A 23671-nucleotide genomic window follows, 5' to 3' on the forward strand; every position below is an offset into this window, starting at 1 on the left:
CCACCAAAAAACACACACGTGCCCACACGTGAGAACGCATGCATGCACAGACACACAGGCACACGTGTACACAAGAAACACGCACACAAATGTTCACACAGGTTAACACACAACCAGGCTCACACACACACACGCTCTCACACACACACACACACACAAAATGCAACACATCTTATCTGTGATGAAACCCCTTCCAGCTGCCTGAGGTTGAGACCTCTAATCTTGGCATCACAGTGTGAGCATTCTTGTGTTTGTGTGTGTGTAAGCGTCCACTTGATCTTCACCGCAGGGGAACCAAAGAGGGGGAGTGGTTTGTCTAAAGGACATCTTCCCACTCCTAGATTTGTGCTGAGATTTGTGGTTTGCCTGTGATTCGACCACGGCGCAAGATGCTCCTACACAACAGATGGTTCTCAAACGTCTCCACGAGGACTAACGGCAATTCCATGTATTTGATCGACTTCACCTAGGCCTATTTCAGAGATAGCACATGGGATTCAACTAACCATTACGCCCGTGATTAGTTGAATCAGGTGCGGTAGTTCAGGGCTACAACAAAATTGTGAAAACGTCTGGGGGTCATCATCCCTCTCTGCTGAGATTTGTGGTTTGATCTTGAATCGACCACAGCTCTGGAGATGCTCCTACACAGCAGATAGTTCCTCTGAAGATTCTATGCCAGCTTTCTTTCTCTACAGCCATCTTTCATATTGATATCGATTGTACAACATTTGCTATATTTCAACAGCTATGGGCTTTTCCTGGGGTTTTGATGAGCCATCACTGATACAGACTCACTGGAAGCAAGAGGTTACAGGAAGCACGAGCTACGGATGGAAAGTTGACATCTCACGAGTTTTGCCTCTTATTGCATTTCTCCAACTTTCCCAAGAATAGGGGAGTGGAGGGGTGGGAACCTCAAGGGAAGGAAACAGGTTAAAAAAAACATTTGATGTCAATCAAAGAGCGGGTACATGACAAAGGAAGATAATTTGAGTGAGGGATTGAGAGAAAGCGAGAGAGAAAGAAAGAAAGAAAAAAAGAGAGCGAGAGAGAGAACGAGAGAGAGAAAGAGATGAGGGAGACCATTTTGACAAGAATCCTGTGTGTGGATAGAATGCCCTGCAGCGGTACGATCAATCGCACAACATGCAGCGATCATTAGACGGAGTCAGTCAACTCAGCTCCATCCATCGTCCGCCTAACCAGCCTGGGTGCTGCCTTCTGCAACTTACAGAGCCTGTGTCCCAAACAGCACCCTATTCCCTACATTGTGCACTACATTTGACCAGAGAGAAAGAAAGTGGGAAAGCGCACTACTTTTGACCATGGCCATACGTAGGGAATAGGGTGCCATTTTGGACGCAACCAGTCAGTCCGAGACCCAGGCAGCAGACACAGCTCAACAGCCCACACACCCAGCCAACACTTACTACCTGCCTGCCTCTCTAGCTAGCCAACCCAGTCAGCAATTACATGTTACTAAAACATCTTGCACTTGGCATACACCATGACCTGGCCAAATCGGCTAAGCTGCAGCCCTGGCCAGAACAACCCACAGAGTCACTGTTCAGCTTCATATTCCTACACAGGCAGTTAGTGAAGCCAGAACACATACAATGCCTTCAGAAACTATTCACTCCCCTTGACATTTTCCACATTGTTGTGTTACAGCCTGAATTTAAAACAGATTCAATTGAGATTGTGTCACTGATCTACACACAAGTCAAATTTTGTTTTTAGAAATTGTAACAAATTAATAAAAAAATAAAAGCTGAAATGACGCGAGTCAACAAGTATTCAACCCCTTTGTTATGGCAAGCCTATATACATTCAGGAGTAAAAATGTGCTTAACAAATCGAAACTCATTCTGTGTTAAATAACAGTGATTGTATGACTTCCCCCACCTCTGCACCCCACACATTCAATTATCTGTAAGTTCCCTCAATTGAGTAGTGAATTTCAAGCACAGATTCAACCACAAAGACTAGGGAGGTTCTCTTTCAATTATTTGTTTCAATTATTTGTTTCGATACCCTCATGGGTGCCGCGCTTGGTCCCCTCCTGTACTCCCCTGTTTTTCAGTCCCGACTGCTTGGCCACGTACGTCTCCAACACCATCATTAACACGACGGTGATAGGCCTGATCACGGACGACGAGACAGCCTATAGGGGGGAGGTCAGAGACCTGGCTGTGTGGTGCCAGGACAACTTCTCCCTCAACATCAGCAAGACAAAGGAACTGATCCTGGACTACAGGAAATGGAGGGCCAAGCACGCTCCCATTTACATCGACAGGGCTGAAGTGGAGCGGGTCGAGAGCTTCAGGTTCGTCGGTGTCTACATCACTAAGGATCTATCATGGTGCAAACACACCAACACAGTCATGAAGAGGGAACGACAACGCCTCTTCCCCCTCAGGAGGCTGAAAAGATTTGGCATGGGCCATTAGATCCTCAAAAAGTTACGCAGCTGCACCACTGAGAGCATCTTGACTGGCTGCATCACCTGCTTGGTATGGTATGCTTGGCATCAGACCGCAAGGTGCTACAGAGGGTAGTGGCTCAGTACATCAAGATGTCAAAGAAAGGCCCTAAAAATTGGCAAAGTCTCCAGCCACCCAAGTCATACAGTTCTCTCTGCTACCACACGTCAAGCAGTACCGATGCACCAAATCGGTCTTCTGATAAAATCGTCTGTAGCCTCCGAACGGTTTGGCCTTTAAAACTCTCACGGACACGATGGTGTTCACCGTTTTAATCACCGACCTCCACAAGTACCAGGAGACTCGTCTGAAGTTGGTACTTCTGTCTGTAGCGTATAAACCGTTTGGGCTACAAACTAATATGTCCCCTCAGTGCAAAGGTGAGACTCTCACAAACATGTACATGTTGGTTGCTCTAGGTCGCCCACAGGCCTCACAAGACTCGTCTGAAGGTCCCCCGGTACAAGTTGAAAAAATTAATAGAACTATGGAGACTGCTTATTGCCAAATATATGGGGTTAAATAAATAAATAAAAAATACAATAAACTGTTTCCTGATCTTTCTTATATCTCTCAGATATAGGAGACACCTCAGAACAAACTTCATTTTGATATTTCTTGGGGACTCTGTTGTTCCAAGTGTTGAATCTGTTATTCAATATGTTTGTATGGGCTAATAGCAGTAAGACCCATTTTTTTATATATATATTATTCTAAATCAAATAGCCAAATGATCCTTGGTATGACCTTCTTAAAACAATTCCATATGGCTTAGCAGTTTGGGGAAGGGCCTTTCCTGTTTCAGTATGACAATGCCTCCGTACACAAAGCAAGGTCCATACAGAAATGGTCTGTCGATATCGGCGTGGAAGAGCTTGACTGGCCTGCAAAGAGCACTGACCTCAACCCCATCGTACACCTTTGAGATGAATTGGAAGGCCGACTGCGAGTCAGGCCTAATCGCCCAACATCAGTGCCCGACCTCAATAATGCTTGAGGCTGAATGGAAGGTAGTCCTCACAGCAATGTTCCAACATCTAGTGGAAAGCCTTCCCAGAAGAGTGGAGGCTGTTATAGCAGCAAAGGGGGGACCAACTCCATATTAATGCCCATGATTTTGGAATGAGATGTTCGACGAGCAGGTGTCCACATACTTTTGGTAATGTAGTGTAGCTACCTGGACTATCGGCATTGACCCTTTTTGCAATAACTTTTTTGACTCATCACATACGCTGCTGCTACTGTTTACGATCTGTCACTTTATTCCTAGTTATATATACACACCTACCTCAATTACCTCAGACCCTGCATATCGACTCTGTACTGGTACCCCTTGTAAATAGGCAAGTTATCATTACTCATTGTATATCTATAATTATTTTTATTATTACGTGTTTTAGTTTTCTATTATTTCTCTATTTTCTTTGTCTGCTTTGTTGGGAAGGACCTGTAAGTAAGCATTTCACTGTTAGTCCAGACCTGTTGTTTTTCGAAGCATGTGACAAATAAAATGTGACTTGATTTCTCTCACGTGGGGTTCTTGGACTGCATATTCTCTCAGAAGTACCAATCAAAAGTGTCTGTTGGAGATAGACGGGCAGAGTGGACTTTCTCGCTCTCTTCTTCAAAGACTGTCACTACTCTAGCTCTCCTCATATCAACTGGATACCTGTTGCCTGCTCACAAGCGAACCGTGAAGGATATCGCTGCTGAGCATAGGTCGTCAGACAATGTTGAGAGGTTGAGTACTAAGCGGAAGGTTTTGTTTTCGAGTAGAAATTCCTATTTCTACTTCTGTCTCCGTTGGTAGGTAGTGTCACTGCTAGCTATTGAGTTAGCCAACGCTTCAAGGATTCTGCTTACTGAAAGGCAAGCTAACCTCACATGCATACCCACGGCTATAGCGTTATACAGTGCTCAATATTGCTTGATGTTAGCCGCATGGCTCCTAACTAGTTAGCTTGGTGGACCGTTAACACAGGCTACTCTTTTGCTAGTCACAAGCCGCAAGGCTTCTAACTAGCTAGCCTACGCAGTCTGTACGCTGTTCTTAAAACAGGCGACTGCAATCCCGTCCCAAGATGAGCCTAGCACTCGATCCCCCACGTTCTTGTGCTTGCGGCTCCATGATAGCGGGGAAAGATACCCACCCTCTATACATTAATTGCTTGAGTAGGGAACATGCCCAGGAGGCGCTCGAGGACCCGGAGTCCTGTGAGCACTGCAGACTGCTTACAGAGCAGGTGTAAAGAGGAGGCTGAAACGTGCTTCTCTCTCATTAGCCCATCTTGCCTCCGAGTCAAAGGCAACAGCTGAGGCTCAGCTCCCCACAACCAAGTGCAGCTGGGGCGAGGTAATTGATAGCTTCGACTCCCTCCCATCACTATCTGACGACGTAGTGTCAGGGGATGGCGAGTTTGGGAATGATAAATCTCACAGAAATCCTTGAGATAGCACAGGAGTTGGAGACTGACGACCCCGTTCTCCCGCCCACAGACCTGACGGCACCGAGAGCAGTGGAGCTTCCACTCCTCCAGTGGAATTATTGGCTCCATGTCTACAGGCTGGCAACGGCCTGACTCGACATGGCCGTCTTCTGCAGGGGCTCAGTGCCTGTCAAGAGTGCTGTACGACGGGAAGAGACTCCAGTCCCACACAGCCCCGCTAAGGGAAGCCAAGAGCTTGTGGGATAAATCCCTTACTAGCAGGATTCTTGCTAAGGGTACCCCGAGCCTGGCAATGCACAACATGGAGGAATCCGGGTTTGTAACCCTCCCATGGTGGAGTCGTCACTGGCTCACCACCTCAGCCCCTTGCGCCGTGTCACTAACGACACCAGCACTTCACTCCCTGGAAAGGCGAAACGCTTTAATGCTTCTGTTTTTCAGAAAATGTACAAAGCCTCAGCCAAAGTGATTAGAGCCCTGAATGTGACCTCTATTGTTGGTTTATCAGGCTGAGTTACTGGAGGAGGTGGGGAAGCAACTGGACTCAGAGACCAAAGACCCAGATGCTTGGGAAATCTGTATGCTTACAGACCTGTGCGTCCGTTCCTCCCGTAGCGCCATCCAAAGCTGTGGTGGAACCATGAGCCTAGTGGTGGTGGGAGAAAGGGCACTTTGGCAGAGCTTATCTAGCTTAACAGACAAACAGAAAGTGGACCTCCTGGATGCCCCTGTCACACCCAAGGAGATGTTCACCGCCATGCGGCAGAAGTGTGACGTGCAAAAAGGAAGGTGAAGCCTTTAACTTCTGCCTGCCCCGCAGACCCAGGCCCCGTGGCAGCCCGTTGGTTCCTGCATCTCGCCCCAGCCTCACAGCTGGGAGGGGGCAACAAGCTGGCTTTGGGAGACTGAGGTTCCCAGCGACATAGCAGTCTGCTAAGACTCAGGCTAGGCCCTTGAACCAGGCCAAACCTGTAGCGACGCAGTCTTACGCTGCAGCAAGGATCCGCCTTTCTATCCCTCCTACGGCTCTCTGCCCTACCCCCTCTCTCTTTGGGTTTAACGGTTGATACTCCTTCCCCTCGCAGAATTTCTGTAGCAGTGCTAGGTTACGCAAAAGTTTTTTTTTTTTTTTTTTAATCTGTGCAGCAGCTCACTGCGTGACGAGGACAACAACCTCTCCCTCAACGTCAGCAACACAAAGGAGCTGATCTTGGACTAGAGGAAACTGAGGGGTGAGCACGCCCCTATCCACGTCGATGGGGCTGTAGTGAAGCGGGTCGAGAGCTTCAAGTTTCTTGTGTCCACATCACTAAGGAATTAACATGGTCCGCACCCACACAGTTTTGAAGAGGGCACAAAGGCACCTCCTTCCCCTCAGGAGGCTGAAAAGATTTGTCAGGGGCTCTCAAATCCTCAATAGGTTCTACAGCTGCATCATTGAGAGCATCTTGACTGGTTGCATCAGCGCTTGGTATGGTAACTGCAAGGCACCCAACCACAATGCGCTACAGAGGGTGGTGAGTACGGCCCAGTACATCACTGGGGCCAAGCTCCCTGCCATCCAGGACCTCTATACCAGGTGGTGTCAGAGGAAGGCCCAAAAAATTGTCTGACTCCAGCCACCCAAGCCATAGACTGTTCTCTGCTACCGCATGGCAAGCGGCACCAGTGCACCAAGTCTGAAACCAACAGGACCCTGAACAGCTTCTACCCTCAAGCCATAAGACTGCTAAACAAGACTGCTAAATAGTTAATTAAATGGCTACCCGGACTACCTGCATAGACCCTTTTTTGTTTACTAACTCTCTTGCACGGACTCTACCCACACATACTTACACACCAACACACACTACATACGCCCACACATAACATGCGAACACATGCATACTGACGACACACGCTTCTGCAACCGCTCCATATATGCTGCTGCTACAGCTCAGTCTATTATCTATCCTGTTGTCTAGTCACTTTACCCCTTCCTGTATGTACATTGCTACCTCAATTACCACACACCCCTGCACATTGACTCGGTACTCCCTGTATATAGTCATTGTATTTTTTACTCTTTATTGTTATTTGTTATACCTTGTGTCACAATATATATATATATTTAAAAATATTTATATTTAACTCTGCATTGTTGGAAAATAAGCCGCAAGTAAGCATTTCTCTGTTAGTCTACACCAGGGGTCTCCAACCCTGTTCCTAGAGAGTAACTGTCCTGTAGGTTTTCACTCCAACCCTAATCCATCCCAGCTGATTGTAATAATTAGCTGGTTGATCAGTTGAAATCAGGTTAGTTACAACTGGGGTTGGAGAGAACCTACATGAGGGTAGCTCTCCAGGAACAGGGTTGGAGAGCCCTGGTCTACTCCTGTTGTTTACGAAGCATGAGACAAATAAGATTTTATTAGATTTTAGAGTATGCGGCGCTCCGGTTTCCTGCCAGAGGGCACTGCTACTCTGTACAGGTCAGGGGAACCCTAACCACCCCGCTCCTCTGTTCTACAGGAGGACAGGTTTCCAGGGTTCACTCCAAGACGACTTATGGAGAACACTCTCCATTGAGCTAGAGATCAGTCAGTATAGTTATTCTTGACTTCACTTTGTGGATCTCAGGAAAAGAGATCCAGAATGTATTCCTTGTGTTATTATTTATTGATTATTTATATTTGTTTCTCTCTGCATTGTAGGGAAAAGCCCGTAAGTAAACATTTCACTGTTAGTTTACAGCAGTTGCTTACGAAGCATGTGCCAAATAAAAATTGATTTGAGCCCCAGACGGCTATTTGGTACTCCATAGTGAAACCAGTGATGTAGCCTTCCTACTGCCCAGGATTTTTTACATTTCACTTCAAATCAAATCAAATTTTATTGGTCACATGCGCCGAATACAACAGGTGCAGACATTACAGTGAAATGCTTGCTTACAGCCCTTAACCAACAGTGCATTTATTTTTAACAAAAAAAGTAAAAATAAAACAACAACAAAACAAGTGTTGAGAGAAAAAAGAGCAGAAGTAAAATAAAGTGACAGTAGGGAGGCTATATATACAGGGGGGTACCGTTGCAGAGTCAATGTGCGGGGGCACCGGCTAGTTGAGGTAGTTGAGGTAATATGTACATGTGGGTAGAGTTAAAGTGACTATGCATAAATAATTAACAGAGTGGCAGCAGCGTAAAAAGGATGGGGTGGGGGGGCAGTGCAAATAGTCCGGGTAGCCATGATTAGCTGTTCAGGAGTCTTATGGCTTGGGGGTAGAAGCTGTTGAGAAGTCTTTTGGACCTAGACTTGGCACTCCGGTACCGCTTGCCGTGCGGTAGCAGAGAGAACAGTCTATGACTAGGGTGGCTGGAGTCTTTGACAATTTTGAGGGCCTTTCTCTGACACCGCCTGGCATAGAGGTCCTGGATGGCAGGAAGCTTGGCCCCAGTGATGAACTGGGCCGTACGCACTACCCTCTGTAGTGCCTTGCGGTCGGAGGCCAAGCAGTTGGCATACCAGGCGGTGATGCAACCAGTCAGGATGCTCTCGATGGTGCAGCTGTATAAATTTTTTGAGGATCTGAGGACCCATGCCAAATCTCCTCAGTCTCCTGAGGGGGAATAGGCTTTGTCGTGCCCTCTTCACGACTGTCTTGGTGTGTTTGGACCATGATAGTTCGTTGGTGATGTGGACACCAAGGAACTTGAAGCTCTCAACCTGTTCCACTACAGCCCCGTCGATGAGAATGGGGGCGTGCTCAGTCCTCTTTTTTTTCCTGTAGTCCACAATCATCTCCTTTGTCTTGGTCACGTTGAGGGAGAGGTTGTTGTCCTGGCACCACACGGCAAGGTCTCTGACCTCCTCCCTATAGGCTGTCTCATCGTTGTCGGTGATCAGGCCTACCACTGTTGTGTCGTCGGCAAACTTAATGATGGTGTTGGAGTCGTGCCTGGCCATGCAGTCATGGGTGAACAGAGAGTACAGGAGGGGACTGAGCACGCACCCCTGAGGGCCCCGTGTTGAGGATCAGTGTGGCAGATGTGTTGTTACCTACCCTTACCACCTGGGGGCGGCCCGTCAGGAAGTCCAGGATCCAGTTGCAGAGGGAGGTGTTTAGTCCCATGATCCTTAGCTTAGTGATGAGCTTAGAGGGCACTATGGTGTTGAATGTTGAGCTGTAGTCAATGAATAGCATTCACACGTAGGTGTTCCTCTTGTCCAGGTGGGAAAGGGCAGTGTGGAGTGCAAAAGAGATTGCATCATCTGTGGATCTGTTGGGGCGGTATGCAAATTGGAGTGGGTCTAGGGTTTCTGGGATACTGCTGTTGATGTGAGCCATGACCAGCATTTTAAAGCACTTCATGGCTACAGACGTCAGTGCTACGGGTCGGTAGTCATTTAGGCAGGTTATCTTAGAGTCCTTGGGCACGGGGACTATGGTGGTCTGCTTGAAACATGTTGGTATTACAGACTCAGTCAGGGACATGTTGAAAATGTCAGTGAAGACACTTGCCAGTTGGTCAGCACATGCTCGGAGTACACGTCCTGGTAATCCGTCTGGCCCTGCGGCCTTGTGAATGTTGACCTGCTTAAAAGTCTTACTCACATCGGCTACGGAGAGCGTGATCACATAGTCATCCGGAACAGCTGGTGCTCTCATGCATGCTTCAGTGTTGCTTGCCTCGAAGCGAGCATAGAAGTGGTTTAGCTCGTCTGTTTAGCTCGTCTGCCACATCCGACGAGCGTCAGAGCCAGTGTAGTACGATTCAATCTTAGTCCTGTATTGACTCTTTGCCTGTTTGATGGTTCGTCGGTGGTCATAGCGGGATTTCTTATAAGCGTCCGGGTTAGAGTCCCGTTCCTTGAAAGCGGCAGCTCTACCCTTTAGCTCAGTGCGGATGTTTCCTGTAATCCATGGCTTCTGGTTGGGGTATGTACGTACGGTCACTGTGGGACGACATCATCGATGCACTTATTGATGAAGCCAGTGACTGATGTGGTGTACTCCTCAATGCTGTCTGAAGAATCCCGGAACATGTTCCAGTCTGTGCTAGCAAAACAGTCCTGTAGCTTAGCATCTGCGTCATCTGACCACTTTTTTATTAACCGAGTCACTGGTGCTTCCTGCTTTAGTTTTTGCTTATAAGCAGGAATCAGGAGGATAGAGTTATGGTCAGATTTGCCAAATGGAGGGCGAGGTAGAGCTTTGTATGCGTCTCTGTGTGTGGAGTAAAGGTTGTCTGGAGTTTTTTTTCCTCTGGTTGCACATTTAACATGCTGGTAGAAATTAGGTAGAACGGATTTCCTGCATTAAAGTCCGCGGCCACTAGGAGCGCTGCATCTGGATGAGCGTTTTCCTGTTGATTTATGGCCTTGTACAACTCATTCAGTGCAATCTTAATGCCAGCATTGGTTTGTGGTGGTAAATAGACAGCTATGAAAAATATAGATGAAAACTCTCTTGGTAAATAGTGTGGTCTACAGCTTATCATAAGATACTCTACCTCAGGCGAGCAAAACCTCGAGACTTCCTTCACCAATTTGGACTATTTTGCGTATGTCCATTACATGAAATCCAAATAAAAATCCATTTAAATTACAGGTTGTAATGCAGCAAAATAGGAAAAACGCCAAGGGGGATGAATACTTTTGCAAGGCACTGTATGCCATTTAGCAGATGCTATTATGCGACTTACAGTCACATGTGCATACATTTTACTTAAGGTGGCCCCAGCGGGAATCAAACCCACAACCCTTGGCATTGCAAGCACATGCCCTACCGACTGAGCCACACAGGACCACTTCCTTTCCAGATGTATGCTACAGTTATCTTTAGGGGGAAAACATGTAATACCCAGAGGCCCTTTCAGTGACCAATAAACAGGGTCCAGGGCTCCAAATATCAGTGCCTGACAGCCACATTAATAACTTCAAATGAATTATTCAAATAAGCATTGGCTCTAATCCATCAAATACAAATAAAGCAGTTTTTCCCTCTCTCCTCCGCTCCATTTTGCTCCGGCCTGGCCACCCAACGGGCACAAAAAGAGGAGGCACATTAACGACAAAATAAACCAAACAAAAGAAAATTATGAAACTTTGCCACCGCCGTCGCTGCTGATTACATTTCGTCATCAAACATCTTAACTATTCCAAACTAAAAGGGGTTGAGGGGGAAAGCGAGAGAAAGATAGAGAGAGAAAGAAGAGCAGCACAGAGAACTATCATCCGCAGCAATTAACAATGGAGCTGTTCTCACTCAGTGAATACAGTCTCTATATTGTGTAAGTCTGATATTCAGACCACTGAAAGATAATCCTTTTCCCTCCTCTATTTTAATAGGAAGAGCTTAGAGACTAGAGCAAAGAGAGAGAAGAGGGGGCCTCACAATGACCCATCATCTGCATCGCGGCGTTGCCTGGCGGCTGCTGGCACACTATAATCCACAGATCAACTGTACAAGGAAATTAGGACCATAAAACAGAACGGCGCTCCTTTCTTCTTTTCAATTCTTTCCACTTTTGAAACATTTCTATAGGATGGAAGGAAGACAAGGGGGCTAATCAGTCAAAACCTTCGAGAGAGGGGGTAGAGGAGGGCGGGGGAAAGAGAGGAGGGAAGACGTGCCGCAGCCCCACCGTATAGACTGAGGGATAAAGTATTTTGTTTCCATGACGATAGGTAAAGAGAGAACGAGAAAGGAGAATGTAAAGGCGAACAATGAGAACGGAAGTTAATGATGAGATAAAAAAAAAAAGCTCAATTTTCCATTTAACATTTTGAATAATGTAGGGTTGCAGGCTACCATTTGCATTGCAGATTCCACTTTGCCTTTCCACCCCTCACCCTCTACTTCCACCCCTCCCTCCCGCCATTCTTTCATTCCTCTCCCTCTCTCGCTCCCCGGCACAAAGTGGCCCTGCCTCAAGGTTAGCCGAAATAGACAGTGTGTTTGTGTGTGCCACAGCAAGACAGGAGAGTCAGTCTGTCCATGCAAAGTAGGAGGTTATCTGCTGCTTCCGACAACTTGCTGCATAGCCAGGGTTCAAGGGTCGCCGCGGCGCATAAACAAATAAAACAAGGGTCACCAAACACATCCAACAACCCCTTAAAGCCATCCGCTCCTCGCTACGCTCTTCAAAGACAGATGTCAGATTACATATTTCTTCTTACAAAAGGACACATTACAGATTTGAGAAACATATCTGAATTAAGTGTGATAATAAGAGGGGGCACGGGAAAGATCAGTGATGTCTAAAAATTGTACGTTCCAAAATGGATGATGCATCTAAAGAAGAAAAGCAACTTGTTCTCTGGGATGTTTGATCATGTGTGTGTGTGCTTGAGTGAGTAAGTGTGAGTATGTTACAGTGGGAGCTGCTGTGTGTTATACACGTTTCCTGTGGAACAGATACAGTTGAAGTCGGAAGTTTACATACACCTTAGCCAAATACATTTAAAAACGGACATTTAATCCTAGTAAAAATTCCCTGTCTTAGGTCAGTTAGGATCACCACTTTATTTGATTATAATAATAATAATAATAATATGCCATTTAGCAGATGCTTTTATCCAAAGCGACTTACAGTCGTGCGTGCATACATTTTTTTTGTGTATGGGTGGTCCCGGGGATCAAACCCCCTTTTTCCTCCAAACATAACATTTACATTTTACATTTACATTTTAGTCATTTAGCAGACGCTCTTATCCAGAGCGACTTACAGTTAGTGAATACATATTTTTTTATACTGGCCCCCCGTGGGAAACGAACCCACAACCCTGCCGTTGCAAACGCCATGCTCTATCAACTGAGCTACATCCCTGCCGGCCATTCCCTCCCCTACCCTGGACAACGCTGGGCCAATTGTGCGCCGCCCATGAGTCTCCCGGTCGCGGCCGGCTGCGACAGAGCCTGGATTCGAACCAGGATCTCTAGTGGCACAGTTAGCACTGCGATGCAGTGCCTTAGACCACTGCGCCACTCAGGAGACAACGATGGTCAACAGTTCTATTTTTGTTTCATCAGACCAGAGGACATTTCTCCAAAAAGTACGATCTTTGTCCCCATGTGCAGTTGCAAACCGTAGTCTGGCTTTTTTTATGGTTGTTTTTGAGCAGTGGCTTCTTCCTTGCTGAGCGGCCTTTCAGGTTATGTCGATATAGGACTCGTTTTACTGTGCATATAGATACTTTTGTACCTGTTTCCTGCAGCATCTTCACAAGGTCCTTTGCTGTTGTTCTGGGATTGATTTGCACTTTTCGCACCAAAGTATGTTCATCTCTAGGAGACAGAACGCATCTCCTTCCTGAGCGGTATGACAGCTGCGTGGTCCCATGGTGTTTATACTTGCGTACTATTGTTTGTACAGATGAAAATGGTACCTTCAGGCGTTTGGAAATTGCTCCCAAGGATGAACCAGACTTGTGGAGAACCACAATTCTTTTTCTGAGGTCTTGGCTGATTTATTTTGATTTGCCCATGATGTCAAGCAAAGAGGCACTGAGTTTGAAGGTAGGCCTTGAAATGCATCCACAGGCACACCTCCAATTGACTCAAATGATGTCAATTAGCCTATCAGAAGCTTCTAAAGCCATGACATCATTTTCTGGAATTTCCCAAGCTGTTTATAAGGCACAGTCAAGTTAGTGTATGTAAACTTCTGACCCACTGGAATTGTGATACAATTAATTATAAGTGAAATAATCTGTCTGTAAACAATTGTTGAAAAAATGACTTGTGTCATGCACAAAGTAGATGTCGTAACCGACTTGCCAAAACTATAGTTTGTAACAAGAAATTTGTGGAGTGGTTGAAAAAAACGAGTTTTAATGACTCCAACCTAAGTGTATGTAAACTTACGACTTCAACTGTATCAGGATGAAATGACATTACTCCATTCAGGGTTTGTCTCAGAGAGGAAGAAAAATTTAGAGAGAGAAAGAAAGAGAGAGAGCTAGACAGACAGCAAGACAAGGGGGTAAAGGGGGCATTCAGAAGCCCTTGGAGCTAAAACAGAAGTGTCACAAAAGAATAGGAACATCAAGACAAGCAATTTCAACACAAGTGCTCATGTGCGATCGCTCGCTTGTCAGCGTACATCTCAGCATGAGGGGCCTATTTTGAGTTAGCTATCCAAAACCATCACTGGGAGGCTCCTCTCAGCCTCTGACAGCCAGGCCCCTCTCTTAATGGGTCCTCTGTGGCATCAAGCATGTTTATTCACCACTTATTACAGTGAGATTGCAGACAGCAAAAGAGACACAAAATAGTGAAAAAAAGGGATGAGCCAGGCCCAGCCACTGGGGAGCCAGGCCCAGCCAATCAGAATTAGTTTTTCCCATAAAATGTTTTTATTACAGACAGAAATACTCCTCAGCACCCCCCCTCCCCCTCATCAGACGATCCCGCAGGTGAAGAAGCTGGATGTGGAGGTCCTGGGCTGGCGTGGTTACATGTGGTCCGCGGTTGTGAGGCCGGTTGTATGTACGGCCAAATTCTCTAAAATGACGTTGGAGGTGGTTTATGGTAGAGAAATTAGCATTCCATTCTCTGACAAAAGCTCTGTTGGACATTCCTGCAGTAAGCATGACAATTGCATGCTCCCTCAAAACTGCACATTTTAGTGTGGCCTTTTATTGTCCCCAGCACAAGGTGCACCTGTGTAATGATCATGCTGTTTAATCAGCTTCTTGATATGCCACACCTGTCAAGTGGATGGATTATCTTGGCAAAGGATAAATGCTCACTAACAGTGAGGTAAACAAATTTGTGCACACATTTGAGAGAAATAAGCTTTTTGTGCGTATGAAACATTTCTGGGATCTTTTATTTCAGCTCATGAAACATGGGCCTAACACTTTACATGTTGTGTTTATATTGGCATGCTGACTGCAGGAATGTCAACCAGAGCAGTTACCAGAGAATTGAATGTTAATTTCTCTACCACAACATCATTTTAGAAAATTTGCCAGTACTTCCAACCGGCCTCACAACCGCAGACCACATGTAACCACGCCAGCCCTCCACATCCAGCTTCTTCACCTAAGGGACCGGCAGAGACCAGCAACCCGGACAGCTGATGAAACTGTGCGTTTGCACAACCAAAGAATTTCTACACAAATTGTCTCAGGGAAGCTCATCTGTAAGCTCGTCGTCCTCACCAGGGTCTTGACCGGACTGCAGTACGGCATCGTAACCGACTTCAGTGGGAAAATGTTCAACTTGGATGGCCAATGGCACGCTGGAGAAGTGTGCTCTTCACCGATGAATCCCGGTTTCAACTGTACCGGGTAGATGGCAGATGGCGTAGTGTGGGCGAGCGGTTTGCTGATGTAAATGTTGTGAACAGAGTGCCCCATGGTGGCGGTGGGGTTATGGTATGGGCAGGCATAAGCTACGGACAACGAACACAATTGTATTTTATCGATGGCAATTTGAATGCACAGAGATACCATGACGAGGTCCTGAGGCCCATTATCGTGCCATTCATCTGCCGCCATCACCTCATGTTTCAGCATGATAATGCATGGCCCCATGTCGCAAGGATCTGTACATAATTCCTGGAAGCTGAAAATGTCCCAGTTCTTCCATGGCCTGCATACTCACCAGACATGTCACCCATTGAGCAGGTTTGGGATGCTCTGGATCGACGTGTACGACAGCGTGTTCGAGTTCCCGCCAATATCCGGCAACTTCACATAGCCATTGAAGAGGAGTGGGGCAACATTCCACAGGTACAAATCAACAGCCTGATCAACTCTATGCCAAGAAGATGTGTCAAATGATGGTCACACCAGATACTGACTGGTTTTCTGATCCACGCCCCTACTTTCTTTTTAAAGGTATCTGTGACCAACAGATGCATATCTGTATTCCCAGTCATGTGAAATCCATAGATTAGGGCCTAATTTATTTATTTCAGTTGACCGATTTACTTATATGAACTGTAACTCAATAAAGCCTTGCAATTGTTGCATGTTGCGTTTATATTTTTGTTCAGTGTAGATACGGTACATAGCTAACAGAGACAGACAGACACAGACAGTCACACACATAGATACACTCACCTATGAGTGCTTCAAAGCAGTTGGCCATCGCATGTCTCAGGTCCGACTCCCTACAGAGGTCTGGGCCGTGGGCATACAGCATGAAGCGATCCAGCTCCAGTTTCTGGCAAAGCACAAAACATACCAACACATACAGTCACAATCCATGCCATGCAGTACTAGGAAAGACAACAATACGCTGGCTTGGTGGGCCAGTTCGGCACATTTTCTACTAGCCCAGTATGAAAAGTACTAGCTTCAGGCTAGCTTAATATAACACAATCGCTGTTATACGATAACCGTTTCACCTGATGGTATTTTGTCTTTGATAACTACACACTGGCCACTTTGATGTTGACCTGATACAGCGACGGGCCAGGTGGTGATTTTTTGGGGTTGAAAAGGTTCTGTTCTGCGTGGCATTCAACTACATTAAAAGGTCTGTAGTCTGTAGGAGAGAGAGACCGATGTGGCCAGATGTGCCCTGCGCTGTGCCCTGATCTGTAAGCTCTCAATGTGACAAGAGGAGAGGAGTGAGTACCCAGCAGGAAGTGTGTGTGGTCCCTGGTCAAAAGTAGTGTACTATATAGGGAATAAGGTGCCACTTGGGACGTAACACAAACAGACAGGAGCATTTGGAAGAGAGGGGACAGTCACAGGACAGATAATCATGTCTAAAAACAGATAAATCATAGGGCTGACCTTCATTCTACTGGCGGGACAGGGATCGGGTAGGGAGGGACATGGTAGAGACAGGCCTGTCACTGGCTGCCAGCCTGGCACATCTCAAACACAATGTGTGCGTCCCAAATGGAACCCTATTCCCTATATAGTACACTACTTTTAAACCAGAGCCTTGATCAAATCGAGTGCATTAAATCGGGAATAGAGTGTCATGTTTGTTTGTTTTCATCTCAAATATTATAAATCTTCTAAAATAAATTAACTGTGCATTTGTTTCTATATTAACAATCTGTCCAGTCTTATTTTCCAGTTGATATCAAGTATTGTTTGCAGTAATAGCAATGTAGCTACTTTACGAAATTGATTTATTTAAAATACATGACTATGAATTAACAACTTCAGAGCATTCATTAATTAGAAACATTAATGTGATAATTAATTTTGAATTTGGAAGGGATTTTTTTTAATTAAATGCTAGGCCTAACTAATTTACAGGGACCTTGCTGTTCGACTTTCAAGTTTTACAACTGAAGTGTCGGCTTACGCCTGTCGCTTTCTGAAAATATTTTTCAAGAGATAATTACAAGTGTTCTTGTGCAGAGACGGAGTAGATGTGTGGCCGGCTTAAGAAGAACTGGTAAACAACTTGGCAACCGTTGCATTTTGTATCACACTCATTTTCCCGTGAGCGGCAAATTGAAACAAGCCAAAGTGAGGTTGTGTCCCAAATAGCACCCTATTACCCTAAGTAGTGCACCACATTTGACCAGGACCAATAGAGATCTGGTCAAAAGTAGTGCACTATATAGGGGTATTGGGTGCAACTTGGGATGCATATACCCAGAGTTAGCGCTAATACGAACCAGGCAGCTGCATCTTGGTATTCAGGGGGGAGCGACATGAAAGATTAAAGATTTAATTGCTTTTCTCCACATCATGGGATGATTAGTGTTCTTTCTCCAACAACAGGCAGGCGTGTTTGGCATGTTTTTGGCAATACGTTGTTGCCACAGGAGAGGGGCCGAGAGGTAGGTGTGTGTGTGTGTGTGTGTGTGTGTGTGTGTGTGCTTGGTAATAATCTGCTGCTATAGGAGAGTGGCCTCACGGAGAGGGGGAAGTTGGGAACGGTCCCTAGGGAACGGCAACACTAATACTAGACCTGAGGAACAACAACCTTTTAACTCTAATTACAGAAAGAAGCGAGAATTGAAAGAGAGAGAGACAAAAAGAGAGATGGAGAGCGGGGTGGCAGGGGGGAAGATGGAGACAAAATTACTCTTCTCCCCTGTGTACCTTTACCAGAAAGTTATAAAGGAGAGGCAGAAACAAAAAGAAACAGGTTTCTATCTATCTTTGTAGTGAACACTCTCTTATTGGTGCTCATATCCACACTCTGTGACCTTTAGAGTAGCATAGTCTTGTTTGAAATGGCACCCTATTCCGTACATCAGGGATCATCAACTAGATTCAGCTTGGTGCCGATTTTTTCTTGAGCGGATGGTCAGGGGGCCGGAACATAATGGGCGCGTTCGACATTGCAGCCGACTTTAAAGTCGAATCTACAAATCATCTTGCATCATAAATAACTACTCAATATTATTTGTAGATCATTCAGTCGGTCACAATTTACGCAGGATACATCACGGTTTTGATGCACTCGAACACGGCCAATTACAAAGTATTTGAGGACAAAACATTGACAGCAACAAGATCAAACAGATATATTTGTCTAAAACATAATAATTTCAAACCTTGCTGATATTTGTATACGACCACATAGAGCTCTCTATTAGGCGTGGCAATATTTTGGAACAGATATCCATAACTAAAATCACTTGGAGCTGATTTGCTGGTATTTTTACAGTCTTACAGTGAGGGAAAAAGTATTTGATCCCCTGCTGATTTTGTAAGTTTGCCCACTGACAAAGACATGATGAGTCTATAATTTTAATGGTAGGTTTATTTGAACAGTGAGAGACAGAATAACAACACAAAAATCCAGAAAAACGCATGTCAAAAATGTTATAAATTGATTTGCATTTTAATGAGGGAAATAAGTATTTGACCCCTCTGTAAACATGACTTAGTACTTGGTGGCAAAACCCTTGTTGGCAATCACAGAGGTCAGACGTTTCTTGTAGTTGGCCACCAGGTTTGCACACATTTCAGGAGGGAATTTGTTCCACTCCTCTTTGCAGATCTTCTCCAAGTCATTAAGGTTGAGGCTGACGTTTGGCAACTCGAACCTTCAGCTCCCTCCACAGATTTTCTATGGGATTAAGGTCTGGAGACTGGCTAGGCCACTCAAGGATCTTAATATGCTTCTTCTTGAGCCACTCCTTTGTTGCTTTGGCTGTGTGTTTTGGGTCATTGTCATGCTGGAATACACATCCACGACCCATTGTCAATGCCCTGGATGATGGAAGGAGGTTCTCACCCAAGATTTGACGGTACATGGCCCCGTCCATCGTCCCTTTGTTGCGGTGAAGTTGTCCTGTCCCCTTAACAGAAAAATACCCCCAAAGCATAATGTTTCCACCTCCATGTTTGACGGTGGGGATGGTCTTCTTGGGGTCATAGGCAGCATTCCTCCTCCTCCAAACATGGCGAGTTGAGTTGATGTCAAAGAGCTCGATTTTGGTCTCATCTGACCACAACACTTTCACCCAGTTCTCCTCTGAATCATTCAGATGTTCATTGGAAAACTTCAGACGGCCCTATATATGTGCTTTCTTGAGCAGGGGGACCTTGCGGGCGCTGCAGGATTTCAGTCCTTCACGGCGTAGTGTGTTACCAATTGTGTTCTTGGTGACTATGGTCCCAGCTGCCTTGAGATCATTGACAAGATCCTCCCGTGTAGTTCTGGGCTGATTCCTCACCGTTCTCATGATCATTGCAACTCCACGAGGTGAGATCTTGCATGGAGCCCCAGGCCGAGGGAGATTGACAGGTCTTTTGTGTTTCTTCCATTTGCAAATAATTGCACCAACTGTTGTCACCTTCTCACCAAGCTGCTTGGCGATGTTCTTGTAGCCCATTCCAGCCTTGTGTAGGTCTACAATCTTGCCCCTGACATCCTTGGAGAGCTCTTTGGTCTAGGCCATGGTGGAGAGTTTGGAATCTGATTGATTGATTGCTTCTGTGGACAGGTGTCTTTTATACAGGTAACAAACTGAGATTAGGAGCACTCAAAGGGAGTGCTCCTAATCTCAGTTTGTTACCTGTATAAAAGACACCTGGGAGCCAGATATCTTTCTGATTGAGAGGGGGTCAAATACTTATTTCCCTCCTTAAAATGCTAATCAATTCATAACATTTTTGACATGCGTTTTTCTGGATTTTTTTGTTGTTATTCTGTCTCTCACTGTTCAAATAAACCTACCATTAAAATTATTGACTGATCATTTCTTTGATTACTTTTTTCCCCTCACTGTATGTCCAACAATAAAACAATTCAAAACCCTTTTTTTTTTTTTTTTTTGAGGGGGGTCTCAGAAAACTTGGGAGGCCAAATAAAATTAACCGTGGGCTTCCAGTTGGGGAATCTTGCCCTACATAGTGAACTACATGACCAGATCCCCATTGGCCCTGTTCAAAAGTATTGCACTATGAGTCGGTTTCCCAGACACAGACTAAGCCTAGTCCTGGATTAGTGTTAAATCGGTGTCCTGGAAACTGTCCATAAAAAGGGTACAAGTCTCACCTTGGCGAGCATGGCCAGGTGTTGGTTCTGTACGATGGCTGTTCTGTAGGTTGCCAGCCCTCCTTCCTCCAGACTGGGGAACAGGTAGTACAGATGGACACTGTGGAGACAGGAAACACATACAAACAGAGCCGTAAGATCCAAGACGGCTGACGATGGGTCACAATCTCACAGGTAACCAGCTGTGTGCAGGCAACCAAAAACGTGTTATATCCAAAATGGCTGACCATGGGGCACAGTTAGGGCTGGGCGGTATATTTAATTAACGCAATGTTTCAAATGCCTGTATCGCAGAATCAAGGTTATCATTTTTTGGGGGGAGAACAGAATCGGTCATATGGACACCGAAACACTTAGACATTATTTTACTGTAATAGGTGAGAAAATAACCTTTCTAATGATACCATTTTTATGTTTCAACTCCCAAAATGTAGAACAGAGAAGACCCTACTAAAACGAGAGTATCAATGAACATGATTGTGGAAAATTCATGCTCAGTTTGTCGCGCGCTGCACTGCGGGACCACAAACCCCTAGCAGTATTTTAGTCACAGATTTATGTGCTAGCTGTCTAGTTTGTGTTTTATAAATGTACAATGAGCATAAAGAGACACATTTATATAAATAATTAGCAAGTCGTTCTCATTCTGAGAAATAAGCATTTTCTTATCAGGTAGGCCAATTGATTTCAATATCTGAACAAACTGAAAAGGTTGTTGTTAAAAATAGCTGGAGATGGAATGGAGGGTGTATTCATAACAGTTAAAGTGTTCTAAACTGTTAACAAGCAAATAGATCCAAGTTGGCTAGACTTCAAATCGAATGTTTAACTGGCTACTCACTAGAACTTGGGCTTGTGCTCAAAAGACTGGTATTCAGTTTCTATAAAGTCTGCTATAAGAAGTTGGTCATTATTAGTGGGTGTGCATTGTGAATGGTTCTGGTAAAATTTCTAACAAAAAGGGCATTTTCATAGACCGATTTGAAAGCCAGATCAGTGATTATTGGAAAAAAAGGTGAATAAACTAGTTCGATAAAATAATACAATTATTAGTGGGTACGGTTGTAGAAGGCTTATATTTAGCTTTGCTATCATTTCACAGGCCCTGAATTTATTATATTATTCCTGACTGTTTGAAATGCAGTGTATTGATCTTTAATTGTGCAACAAAGATATCTAGAGAAAATATTGCATTGTTGTAAGTAAGCATTTCACTGTTAGTCTACACCTGTTGTTTACGAAGCATGTGACAAATATTTGATTTGATTATACTTTAAATATCTTGTTTTCTAGACATGAACATTTGTATTAATAAATCAGCATCTAAGTCAACAATGAAAGTCTACCAACATGCTGAGAGATTGTTTTATTTCGTGCTTCAGTGTATTTATATACAACCGTTTTTCTAGAATGCATTGTCCATTGCTTTGTTATGAGTGTTATGAGATATTTTTGTCAGATGTTACTATGGTATACTGAAGTATAATTACAAGCATTCCATTAGTGTCAAAGGCTTTTATTGACAATTACATTGAGTTTATACAAAGAGTCAATATTTGCAGTGTTGACCCTTCTTTTTCAAGACCTCTGCAATCCGCCCTGGCATGATGTCAATTAACTTTTGGGCCACATCCTGACTGATGGCAGCCCATTCTTGCATAATCAATTCTTGGAGTTTGTGGGTTTTTGTTTGTCCACCCGCCTCTTGAGGACCGACCACAAGTTCTCAATGGGATTAAGGTCTGGGGAGTTTCCTGGCCATGGACCCAACATTTCGATGTTTTGTTCCCCGAGCGACTTAGTTATCACTTTTGCCTTATGGCAAGGTGCTCCATCATGCTTGAAAAGGCATTGGTCGTCACCAAACTGTTCTTGGATGGTTGGGAGAAGTTGCTCTCGGAGGATGTGTTGGTACCATTCTTTATTCATGGCAGTGTTCTTAGGCAAAATTGTGAATGAGCCCACTCCCTTGGCTGAGAAGCAACCCCCCACATGAATGGTCTCAGGACGCTTTTCTGTTGGCATAACACAGGACTGATGGTAGCGCTCACCTTGTCTGATGGTAGCACTCACCTTGCCCCAAACAATCGGAAAGGGGATTCATCAGAGAAAATGACTTAACCCCAGTCCTCAGCAGTCCAATCCCTGTACCTTTTGCAGAATATCAGTCTGTCCCTGATGTTTTTCCTGGAGAGAAGTGGCTTCTTTGCTGCCCTTCTTGACACCAGGCCATCCTCCAAAAGTCTTTGCCTCACACCTGCCTGCTGCCATTCCTGAGCAAGCTCTGCACTGGTGGTGCCCCGATCCCGCAGCTGAATCAACTTTAGGAGACGGTCCTGGCGCTTGCTGGACTTTCTGGGGCGCCCTGACGCCTTCTTCACAACAATTGAACCTCTCTCCTTGAAGTTCTTGATGATCCGATAAATGGTTGATTTAGGTGCAATCTTACTAGCAGCAATATCCTTGCCTGTGAAGCCCTTTTTGTGCAAAGCAATGATGACAGCACGTGTTTTCTTGCAGGTAACCATGATTAACAGAAGAAGAACAATAATTTCAAGCACAACCCTCCTTTTAAAGCTTCCAGTCTGTTATTCTAACTCAAATCAGCATGACAGAGTGATTTCCAGCCTTATCCTCGTCAACACTCTCACCTGTGTTAACGAGAGAATCACTGACATGATGGCAGCTGGTCCTTTTGTGGCAGGGCTGAAATGCAGTGGAAATGTTTTTTGGGGATTAAGTTCATTTTCATGGCAAAGATGGACTTCGCAATTCATCTGATCACTCTTCATGACATTCTGGAGTATATGCAAATTGCCATCATCAAAACTGAGGCAGCAGACTTTGTGAAAGTTAGTATTTGTGTCATTCTCAAAAATGTTGACCATGACTGTACAGTATGTGGCTGTTCGTGATGAGACCGGACAATAAAAAGAGTAAACGTAAAAAAAATTAAAATACTAAAAATAAAAACCCTTGAATGACTAGATGTGTCCAAACATATACTACAGTTCAAAAGTTTGGGGTCACTTAGAAATGTCCTTGTTTTCGAAAGAAAAGCAATTTTTTGTCCATTAAAATAATATCAAATTGATCAGAAATACAGTGTAGACATTGTTAATGTTGTAAATGGCTATAGTAGCTGGAAACGGCAGATATTTTATGGAATATCTACATAGGCGTACAGAGGCCCATTATCAGCAACCATCAGTCCTGTGTTCCAATGGCACGTTGTGTTCGCTAATCCAAGTTGATCATTTTAAAATGCTAATTGATCATTAGAAAACCCATTTGCAATTATGTTAGCACAGCTGAAAAC

General features: G+C 44.8%; 1 protein-coding gene across 2 annotated transcripts in view; it reads right to left on the reverse strand.

Moving 5' to 3' along the window:
• The window catches only part of drosha (drosha ribonuclease III), a 146999-nt gene that overhangs the window by 81215 nt on the left and 42113 nt on the right, over positions 1-23671 (reverse strand). For both annotated transcript variants that reach the window (XM_041861997.2, XM_041861996.2), the window contains exons 21-22: positions 20353-20452; positions 15987-16089 (exon numbers count right to left, since the gene is read on the reverse strand). In XM_041861997.2, coding sequence (XP_041717931.2) covers positions 15987-16089; positions 20353-20452 — 203 coding nt within the window. The remainder of the gene's footprint in view (positions 1-15986; positions 16090-20352; positions 20453-23671) is intronic.

Source organism: Coregonus clupeaformis, chromosome 34 (assembly GCF_020615455.1).
Source record: "Coregonus clupeaformis isolate EN_2021a chromosome 34, ASM2061545v1, whole genome shotgun sequence".
Lineage (NCBI taxonomy): Eukaryota > Metazoa > Chordata > Actinopteri > Salmoniformes > Salmonidae > Coregonus > Coregonus clupeaformis.